Source organism: Epinephelus moara, chromosome 23 (genome assembly GCF_006386435.1).
Source record: "Epinephelus moara isolate mb chromosome 23, YSFRI_EMoa_1.0, whole genome shotgun sequence".
Classification (NCBI taxonomy): domain Eukaryota; kingdom Metazoa; phylum Chordata; class Actinopteri; order Perciformes; family Serranidae; genus Epinephelus; species Epinephelus moara.
This window is the reverse complement of record NC_065528.1, coordinates 16,740,958-16,752,305: the sequence shown is the minus strand read 5'-3', so window position 1 is coordinate 16,752,305 and position 11,348 is coordinate 16,740,958. Positions and strand designations below refer to the sequence as shown.

The window sequence follows — 11,348 nt, the reverse complement described above, 5'->3', positions numbered from 1 at the left end:
CTACTGAGCCCCTTCTCTCTCTATTTCAGAATCTGGTCCGTCTTCATTTGCTAACATCTATGTCCTGTTACTGCATGTCACTAACCTTCCCCTTTAGAGCCTTTTCCACAACTATGTGTCTCTAAAACAAACTCCACATAAATGCCTGAGGTGTAATCACACCGAGCAGCTGATTCCAGGAATCAGATCAAATTAGAATCAGAATGTGTGAACAATTTGTACAAATACTTCCCAAAATGATCTTAATTATTCCCCCTACCTCTCCAACTCCACCCACACACATACCCAGACCCTCCAGATGGGGAGGGGCCCTTTCTCCAGCACAACATGACGGTTTCCTCCCCCTCTCCGCCCATGTACAGACACCAAGGTGCAGTGCGCAACAAGAAGCGAAAATTCCCGTTATTAAAGTCGGGGTCACCTCTCTCCGTAGCATGCGGATTGCCATTATTATAAGATAACTTTAAACTTTATCACACATCGAGACCACGAGTTACAGCGCAGCATCATGGGGAAAGTGAACGTCTGTTTGAAACGGAGTTACATTATCGTGATAAGTTTGATCGCGGTAAGTGTTTTACTTTTCCTTCTGCCCAGGACACAAAAGGGTTTGTAAGTGCAGCTCAGTGCTGATTTCATCCATGTAATTAAACATAAACGAACTGTCTTATCTAATGCGTAAATCTGCAGGTCGATTGTTTTGACGCAGCTGTTTTACACGCAACTTAGAGAAGAAATTTGATCTTATTTCTCCTTAATTGTTGGCATTAGAGATGCAGCTAAAGCCTATTGGAGATGAGAGGCATAGTTCAAGGAAATATAACTGTTTTACATGAAAATATAAACTTGTTGGAATAAACATTTTGGGGAGAAAGTGGACCCTCAGGATAAAGGAAAGTGGACAGGAGGGTTTTGTAAATAACCCAAAAACAGAAAAAACAAACTCCTGGACATGATAACAAAAATGTTATTATTAATCATCAGCTTAATACTAGCTCATAAAATGACATGTGATCATGTACCTGGATTTAAAAACCTAAAATTAAGTTTTTTTCTATCATCTCCTTACAAACAACAGATGGGATCTGGATTGTGCAACATGAGGTTTTCCCTGAATCTGTGTGTTCCCCTGGGTATGTTAATACTGTCACAGTTGTTCTGCGAGGCTGGTCTGTCCCCTCTCTGTTGTTTAGCAGCCTATTTATAGCTTAATAACACAGTTTGACTTTCTTTACATGCTGTGGCAGCAACAGGCTATGATCATGAGTGCAACAGTTGGTTGGATAAGTTGTTGGAGACGTCATTGGAGATGCTGCTCTGATATTTTTTTGAACTACATGATGATTGATGTTGCAATGCATGCACACCAGGGGTGTAGATATAGACAGTGTAGGCAGTGCGGTTGCTCTGGGGCCCATGAGGTGGGGGGCCCTTCAACAATGCGTCACCAAACACTTTCGGTATGATACCTTTGAAACCAGAAGTAACCCTTCAGACATGGTACCTAGAGAGATATTAAAGTGCAGCTAAGATTCAACAAACTACTGGCAGAAATAAGAAAAAAAATTAAAAGGAATCTTTTCCCGCATTATTTCATAGAACAAATTGAAAACTGAACATAAAAGGCACCAATAAAAACAAAGATTGATAGTCTCATTTTAAAGGGCCGTTTTCGACTGATATCTCTGTCAACTGACTCAAAAACGACTCAAAAATCCCTGCGTGCAACATTGCGGTCTTTTACAATGTATTTATCACACAAGTTGACAGTGTCGTGACCACTTTACACCTCTACTTATAGTCCCGACTGAAATGAATAATGAAGTGTGTTGCTGCTGTTACAGATCGTCAGTGCCCTGCTGTTGGCCGCTACTCTATTTAGCCACGGATACCTTCACGAGGATGAAGAGGTAACGCATGTATTTCTCTTCATCTAACTGTATTTTAAAATTTGAGTGTATTTTCATGCTGTTCCAGATACGTCTCAAGAGCCTGCTGCACAGGAATGAATGGGAGCAAATGGCTGCCTGTGAAAAACATCCAAATCTAAAGCTGTACAGCCTGTGTTTGCAAAGTATGCGTAATCCAGTATGGTCCTTTAACTGACAGCACAGCTATTGTTTTGCACGCTTCATTTTTTTGTGATTTGTAATGGTGCTTTTCAGCGCTGCACATAATGGCATACTAGTGACTGAACAGTGACTTTTAAGACTTCATGTTAAAGTGGAGGGCGTCAGGGTGGTACAGTGGTTGGTATTGTCGCCTCACAGCAAGAGCGTTCCTGGTTTGAATCCAGGGTGGGGGAGCCCTTCTGTGTGGAGTTTGCATGTTCTCCCTTTGTCAGCATGAGTTTTATCTGGGTGCGCCGGCTTCCTCCCACAGTCCAAAGACATGCAGGTTAATTGGTGACTCTAAATTGTCCGTAGGTGTGAATGTGAGTGCCTGGCGACCTGCCCAGGGTGTACCCCGCCTCTCGCCCAATATCAGCTGGGAAAGGCTCCAAATGAAGGCTCAATTTATGGCGCAAAGAAAGTGTGTCAATGATTGCGCAATGTAAACAGGAAGAGGGTAGTGCCTTTGTTTTCCCCGATAGCTATCTATTGCTAGCCCATGTTACCAAAGAGTATCAATGTAAGTGCTTTGCAGTAACTATCCCCAGTAGCGGAAATGGCAGGTGATGGAATTACCAAAGTAATGGGAACGGAAAACAAAATGCAGTATGTCCTGTGTTGTTGGTAGCTGCTAGACTCTGAAGAAACTGGACAGCGATCCAGCTGTCTTGGCATCAATGGCGTCAACAGTAATGCCATGTAAAAAACGCCAGGGGGCAAGGTTGAAAAGTTGTCTGTTTACACTTTAAAAAGTCACTACAGCTGATTTTTTTCCAATTAAAAGCTTTGTTAATATTTTCCTCAAGAACACACAACTCAGCTCTAAAACAGAAAGGGTTAATGTCCAACTTTGAGTCCACATTGACGATAGGTTTGTACGATATACCATTCCAGTTCCCCAGATAGAATAAGTTAAATGATTGCTCTTAAGCCATCTTTCAGAAATAATCAGCTGAAAACTTTGAGACATGTGGGCAAAAGACTTTGCAATAGTGTTTTTAAAGCTAACAGCTAACAGATCAATGAAATACTACCATGTCGTCTTTAAAATTTTCTGCAAAATTACATACATCGCTGAAAGTGGTAATTGTGCTCTACTCTGACTGCCTTCAAGGAAATAATGTTTGAACGTCATGTACTGAATCCAGTAATAACTCTGTGTAGATGTTTGCCCAAACTCACCTTGACATTCAGGATATTTTACACAGCTGGAATCTGTGTAGAAACTGCCAAGACTGACCTCAGGAACTAAAGGCAACGATTCAGACATTTCAGTAGAGTGTGTGCATGCTGACACAGGTCATTAAACTTTGTTCTGTGTTTACTGAGCCTGCTGACCTGGTTCTCTGTTTGTTTTCTTCACAGATAGAAAAGATGCTCGCAGGTCTTCATGCCTTGTATATTATTTGCATTGTAACTCTGGTCTTGACCATCATTGGTCTGTATGGTGCCTGCAAAGAGAAGAAGTGGGCACTCATAGTGGTGAGTAAAGAGAAATCACAGTTGTATTGTCATTAGAAATAGTAATACATGTAGTAAACAAGTATAAATCTGATTGCTTGTGTCTCTGTTTGTGTGCCTCAGTTTGTAGTTGGAATGATCCTGAGCAGTCTGTTCATGATTGCTGGTGAAATTCAAGGACTGGCTTCACGACCAAAGGTATTACAAAGTTAGGACTATACGAGATTGCAGGCTGCATTAAAACTGCAGTCCTGGTGAAACTAATGCATTATATAAACAGGAAGAGGCTGTAGTTATTGCTTTTATATTAGGTTAGTAATTTAGGGTGCGAGCAGACAGGAGCAAAGATCAGATGACAGTTTGCTCAACACCACTTAGCTACTGTTGCTTCTCCTGTGAAGCTTTCCATTCTCGTATAGGAGATCTGTGGTTTATAGTCATAAAGTTACAGATTTATGAAACAAAGACTAACAAGAAGTAGCAGCCCAGTCGCCAGAATAAGGCATTTTACATTTCTGCAAACGTATATACACACAAATGCAACATTTGTACCTTTAATAGTATCATATCAACATTTCAAAAGTGGCGTAGTGCATTATATGTACACTACATGAGATGGATTCCCATCAGGAGACAGTGGGTCTGGGGGATGTAATGGCACCATGGCAAGATAGCTGCCAAGCAGATAGCAGTGCACCAATGTTCCAGACCAGTGACATTTCCATTTCCGTGTTTTTGTCAACAAAACTGGGTATTTTTTAACAAGATGTTGGGACATTTCCAGCCTTGTTTGTGGCGATCAGACCGGGTCATTTTTAACGAGACGTTGGGACATTTCCAGCCGGTTTGTGGTGACCATATTGGGTAATTTTTAACAAGATGGGACATCTCCAGCCCTATTTTTGTCAACAAAACCAGGTATTTTTTAACAGACGTTGGGACATTTCCAGCTTTGTATTTGTCAGCAAAACTGGGTATTTTTTTTAACAAGATGTTGGGACATTTCCAGCCTTGTTTGTGGCGATCAGACCGGGTAATTTTTAATGAGACGTTGGGACATTTCCAGCCCTGTTTTTGTCAACAAAACTGGGTATTTTTTAACAGACGTTGGGACATTTCCAGCCTTGTCTGTGGCGACCAGACCGGGTCATTTTTAATGAGACGTTGGGACATTTCCAGCCCTGTTTTTGTCAACAAAACTGGGTATTTTTTAACAAGATGCTGGTACATTTCCAGCCCTGTTTTTGTCAACAAAGCTGGGTATTTTCTAACAGACGTTGGGACATTTCCAGCCCTGTTTTTGTCAACAAAACTGGGTATGTTTTAACAAGACATTGGGACATTTCCAGACATGTGTTTGTCAACAAAACTGGGTATTTTCTAACAAGATGCTGGGACATTTCCAGCCCTGTTTTTGTCAACAAAACTGGGAATGTTTTTTTTAATAAGATGTTGGGACATTTCCAGCCTTGTTTGTGGCGACCAGACCGGGTCATTTTTAACAAGACATTGGGACATTTCCAGCCATGTTTTTGTCAACAAAACCAGGTATTTTCTAACAAGATGCTGGGACATTTCTAGTCGTGTTTGTGGCAACACCTTTTTTTTTTTTTTTTCTGAGAGACGTTGGGACATTTCAAGCCATGTCTTCGTCAACAAAACTTTGTATTTTTTAACGAGAGGTTGGGACATATCCAGCTGTGTTTGTGGTGACCAGACTGTAACTTTAACAAGACATTGGGACATTTCCAGCCATGTTTTTGTCAACAAAACCGTGAATTTCTTAATGTGACACTGCAACATTCCATACGTTTTTAATGGTGATTAAAGGTATTTTTTAACGAGACATTAGGACATTTGGCCCTGTTTTTGGCGACAGAACTGGGTATTTTAAGTCAAAACCCTAACCAAGTGTTTTTTGTGCCTAAATATAACCACTTGTTAACCATGGTGTTGTCAAAACATGAGATTGAAAATTTAAATGTAAAGAAATGTAAAGTTCCAACATATCTCCTCCATATGAAATGTGCGAATTTATCATATCAGTGGTTTGCAGAAAAGTACAATGCCAGCATTTATTCTGGTGACTGGATAGGAAGTAAAAAAAAACAGACCTCTGGTTTCTTGCTGGTGACGCATATTTTGTTGGCAAAAATAACACATTGCCACACACACACATATCTCAGGCACGGCAGGAGTGTTAATCACCTGTAATAAGATGCAGACTTACTCATTCAAAAGGCGTCTAATTATGCTGTTAAGCTATGATTGGAGAGTCAATGTTCAGGGGCAGTGAACAGTGTTGCAATCACTAAATAAATGAGGTGAGGGCTTGCAAACTCAAAAGTTGAGCTGTAGTACCTTTCAGACACCTTCTTAATTTAGATTTGAAGAATTGTAAAACTGCCTTAGAAACTTAACTGTTTAAAAATAACTCCAAAAATACAGTTACATTTTCAAATTGCTTATTGTCTAATTTTTGTTTTACTCTGTTTTTTTTGTGCAGGAGGCAGAAGAAATTAAGAAGCAATACCTAAACATGCTGCCGCTGAATAATACCAGTGAGGCTCTTATAGACGGCTTCAAGGATGTACAGATCGAAGTAGGTAACCTGTCTGGCTGTGTGAGTTGGTGCAGCGTTCAAGCATATTTTTGTCGAATCTTTATCTTAATGTTGTACAGAGGTAGTTCCAAGTGCTTTAGACAGACAGCACACATACACACACCACCATGAACATAAATGAAAACACTGTTGGTTTTTGTGAAACAGAAAGCATAAGATTTCCATTTATTATATGAATGTTGGGGTTCAAAAACAGAAGCACGTGCTTACCTGATAAAATGAGCAACGTCAATTTGTTGTTGATTGGTTCGAAGGGCATCACTGGATATCACAAAACGCCTTGCAGTTGAACAGAGAAAGGACTGGATTTCTAGCGCACTGCAATAATCTGCCTTCCTTCTATCTTCCCTCTCAGTTGCAGTGTTGTGGACTGGATCAGGGCTACCTGGATTGGGGTGACAACATCCCAGAATCCTGCCTGTGCACTGAAGAGTCCACTGCTCCATGTGTGAGTTTGAAAGCTACCCAGTTCGTGCACCACTGATGTATGGTAGTCATTGGCAAAACTCGAGACATACTGAATATTAGGAGTCAGCAACCTTAGGCTACCACGAGCTGATAGCTTAAGTAATGGCACAACAGCAATAAGTATTCAAGAGAGTTCTGTAGAATTGTTGAAGTGCCATTTCATCTGCATTCCAAATAACCTCTCACAGCCATTGTTACCACAGCCACACATAGCGTACAGGCCTGGCTTTAATTGGCATCACCTCCTGGGAAAAATGATAACGCTGTCGGAGGGGGCTCGGTAGACGATGGCAAGTCAGCTAGCTAAGAAAGCTAAAGTAAAGGTTTGGGCAGTCCAGCTCTCGTGGACAAAAGAGAGGGGGTTTGTGTGTCAGATGGACCGTTCTGTATGTCCTTAAAAGATTGTTTGTCGAATGTCAAGTGTTAAAAGCCATTTTGAAAAAAGAAAACTTCAAGGACAACCCATCAAACATGCTCTGTCCAGGTATGGGAAGCAAGCAAACACCCCTAAGTCTTTGCCAATGCAGAGAAACAAACACATCACCCCTGGCACACCAAGTCGGTTAAAGGACACTCCTCTGTAGCTCATAGATTTCGTCTGATGGCTTACCAGCCAGAGGTGTTGAACGCCGCATCAAAGAAATGGCAGAAAACGCTGGAGTGAAGCAGACAGCTGGTTTGAAAGAAGACATGATATTTGGCATTGCACTTGATGAGATTGTGGATGTGAATGACATACCACGTTCGGCATTTATGGCATGGTACTTGGATTTGACTGTGAGGGAGGAGCTCTTCTGCTATGACCAAAGTTTTTACGGAGCTTTTTGAGGAGGGAGGGATTGACATTGTGGCTCAATTAAATTTAAACAGGGCAAGAAAGTCAAAAAAGGCCTGCCGATAACCGACTTTTATCTTGGGCCACCATGAGATTGGCATTTATGGGTCGGATTGGAATGTCTCAAAAACCTTTGGTTTCTAGTGTACACACACACACACACACACACACCCTAACCCACAGAATGAGCTGTAATAACTCTAGCGATCCCTAATTCATGTCCGTGTGTATTCTAGGTGGCAGCTCCCAGAGACAGCAGTCTGTCTGAGCACATGACCGATGACCAGCCCGTCATGATTTATAAAGAGGTAATAAAAGCATTCTAATTAAAATGTTCATTTCTAGATTTATGTGTCACGCTCTGCTTTGTGTCCTTATGCCTTCAGAGTCTTTGGAAAGACTGTATCTGTATTGGTCTGAAGACCAAGTTTAAGTTTATTAGTTAGTCTGTTTTTACGCCAGTCGGTTTAATATAAAGAGAAGTGTGTTTTCTGCATTTTTGGGTTTCTGTTTACTTACCTACCTACTTATCTGTCCCATGAATTGCAACACTGGTTTTTCTGAAGAAATCCTATGAATTGTAACATTTCAACAAAATCCTCGATGGTCTGAAACTGTGGTTTCAAGCTGTCTTTGCCTTCCGACCCCTTAAAACGAAGCAATGTATCCTTGAGAAGTCACATTGATTGATTCGCTCTTCTGTTTCAGCCATGCCTTCCATATCTGATCGAGCATGAGATGGTAGCCATAAATATCGCATTGGGCGTAATGCTGGGGATCTTAATATTCTGGGTATGTACTGTCTTTATGTATCCGCCTACCTGCCTCCATATTTACCAACATGCTCTTTGCTTGTTCTCGACCACTGCTTTTCAAGCTCTCACACCACACGGATGAGCTGAGTCTCATGGTTCTTGAATGGTCATCATGCAGTGCAACTGCCAGAATAAATGTTGGCTTGGTCACTACAAACAGACATACATATCCCAAAGTGTCATTAGAAAACAGCTATTTTTATTGCTACAAACACAGCTGGACATGTCCAGACCTGTTGTTAAAAGTATTTGTTTTGTTGCTTCAAACACGGCTGGACATGTCCCTAATTGTTCTTAAAAAGTACTTGCTTTAATCTCTGCAAACGCAGCTGGGTGTGTCCAGAACTGTCATTAAAAAGTACTTACTTTTGTTGCTTCAAACACAAGTGGACATGTCCCTAATTGTTGTGAAAAAACATCCGCTTCTGTCACTACAAGCACAGCTGGACACATCCAGAATTGTTGTTAAAAAGTACTCGCTTTTGTTGCTTTAAACGCTGCTGGACAAGTTCCTAACTGTCATTTAAGAGGTACTTGCTTTTCTTGCTACAAATACAGCTGGAGGTGTTCCGCACTGTCTTCAGAAAACAGCTGATTTAATCGCTACAAACACAGCTGGACATGCTCAAAACTGTCATTAAAAAGTATTTGCTTTTGTTGCTATAAGCATGGCTGGACAAAAGTACTCACTCTTGTGGCTACAAACACAGCTAGACACTTCTCGATCTGTCGTTGAACAACACCCGCTACTGTTGCTACAAACACGGCTGGACATGTCCAGAACTGTTATTTGTTGGTCTTGAACAGTGGTCTGCTGCTGTGTGCTGTTTGGCAGCGATCTTGCCTAGGTATCCCACCATCTACCATCCCCTCTTCTTCCTGATAAAAAACTCAGCTCATACACATGTAATGTGAACTACGCCATATATACGAAACATACAAATGTCAAATATCTGTTGTTTGCAGAAAAGCACAATGCCAACATTTCATTCTGGCGACTGTGCTGCATCATGACAGTCATTCTTAATACAATGCCTCCATTTCATGCTTTTGTCCTTTTAGTTGAACCACATGACTTCAAAGCCCTTATTAACGGGGCGTCCAGTAGTTTCGGGGTGAGAGCGGGCTTCCCATGTACAAAGCTGGTGGCAGGTTCAGTTCTAGCCCACAGCCCTTTGCTGCATGTCATCCCCCCTTTCTACCCCCATCAAACTCAAAACCATCCTGTCCAATAAAGGCAAAAAGCCAAAAAAAATTCTTAAAGAAGTTATGGAAAATTAAAGTCAAGGGACATGATCTCGCCATAGGCTTGGCCCTTTCAGGTGGTGTCCAAGTTGCTCTATCTTATTGGTGAAGGTTTTGGGGGCTCTATGAATCCCGAATACCTGTGCAGATGAAGTAAAAGAATCCTAAATTAAGGGTAAATCTGCTCACTGTCACCGCATTTGCTTTGTCTTTTCTGCCCCCTTCAGTCTCCTTCTGAAATTGCAGTTTTGTTCAGAACAATGTATCGACATCAGATGAAACAGCACAACATGAACAGGAAGTACAAACTCGTCTCTGTTTCTCTGTTCCTTAGATATTGTCAGTGGTGTTGTGTATTCTCATCTTGTGTCGGCTGAATCAAAAGGAGGACATCCCCGTGGTGGTCTACAGTCCCGAGGCAAAAGCAGGCAACTACCTGGTTCTTGCAGACGCTGCAGAGTACACCTGATCAGGACTGATACAATTATACTTAGTGTTTTTTATGATGTTTGAATATATCAGAAGTCGCCTCCAACAAGTAAAGTTGCATGAAAAATGTGTACATTTTTTTTATTTCTTTCTTGAATGTATTTGTTTGGGTAGTTTTGATTTGTTTTTTTAAACAACAAAACCTTTATTCATTTTTGCCAACCCCCAAAGATATGTGTTTTTACAATGGGAAAACTGTGGGATATGAAAATGGCCATAAAGAGCGCAAACTGTGAAAGAGTATTTTCTTTGTTACAAGCAAATAAGCATATTAAGCTGCATATTAAATCTGAGACCGTAGCTCTGTTTTTTCAGAGCATCTCCAGCCAATGTCTTCAATAAGACGTGTGTTTAACAGTGAATACATTTAAACTTAACATAAAACATGATTTAGTACATTTGCAAGCAGCATAAACGAGGGATAAGATATGGGAAAAAGACCAAATAATTCAAATGAGATGGTTAAAGAAAATGTGGTTTCAAAACAAAAGCACTGAAGATATGACTGCAGAAATGTTTACGTTTTGGATGTATTACAGCTTTAATAAGTGTCTGTACTCTGTTCTGTCGCTTTATGTAATCTTCTGTATCATAATACACCAAAATGTATTTTATGTCATCATCATTTCAACATTTTTTTTAAATTACATCTTGATTAAAGAAGCTACTGGAGCACCTGCAAAGTTTTATAGTACAGTTATATAAAATAGGATGTCATCAGTACATATGTTGCTATTGCACTGACAAAGTATCTCCAGGATTAAATACTTCAGTTCATTGCAGGAGAAGACAGTAATACAGATGCAACTAAGAAACTGTATTTTACATGTTTTGGATGCCAAAGAAGCAAATCCAACAACTTGTCTCCTCCTCTTTTGAAGCTATGTCACAGCTTCCTGACACTCCCTTATCCCCTTCATTAGAAAAGCAGAATGTACAGGAATGTAACTAAACACCTCAATAAATGTTCACTTTGTACATTTTTACAAACCGTGGATATGTTACATTTGTACCTTTCACTAGTAGCGGATATGTTGAAATTTACTTTTCCATACATTTCAATTTTATGTCGTGACAACACTGTGGTTGGTTAGAGATAAGAAAAGATCATATTTAGGCAAGGCAGCTTTATTTGGATGGCACATGTCATACACGAAGGCAATTCAAAGTGCTTTATAAAGCAATAAAATATAAAACATAAAGGATACAGACAAGTAAAGAGAAAAATGTCACTTTTTAAAAAAAATCACCATTAGAAATAGCAAAAGTGCAGGCAAGACAAGATTGTTATTTAAAATGAT

General features: G+C 40.3%; 1 protein-coding gene across 1 annotated transcript; it reads left to right on the top strand.

The window, feature by feature from the left end:
- The first annotated feature begins 344 nt into the window (after positions 1-344).
- On the top strand, positions 345-11,038 carry LOC126385103 (tetraspanin-8-like). The gene is made up of 9 exons (XM_050036636.1): positions 345-568; positions 1,845-1,910; positions 3,477-3,593; positions 3,696-3,770; positions 6,079-6,174; positions 6,551-6,643; positions 7,735-7,806; positions 8,207-8,290; positions 9,893-11,038. Exons 1-9 carry the CDS (start codon positions 509-511, stop codon positions 10,025-10,027), a joined length of 798 nt encoding a protein of 265 aa, XP_049892593.1. The 5' UTR covers positions 345-508; the 3' UTR covers positions 10,028-11,038.
- The last annotated feature ends 310 nt before the right edge of the window (positions 11,039-11,348 follow it).

Coding starts and splice junctions, on each gene's coding strand:
- LOC126385103 (XM_050036636.1), top strand. CDS start 509: ATGGGGAAAGTGAACGTCTGTTTGAAACGGAGTTACATTATCGTGATA. Junction 6,644..7,734: donor AAGAGTCCACTGCTCCATGT/GTGAGTTTGAAA, acceptor TGTGTATTCTAG/GTGGCAGCTCCCAGAGACAG. Junction 7,807..8,206: donor CCGTCATGATTTATAAAGAG/GTAATAAAAGCA, acceptor CTTCTGTTTCAG/CCATGCCTTCCATATCTGAT.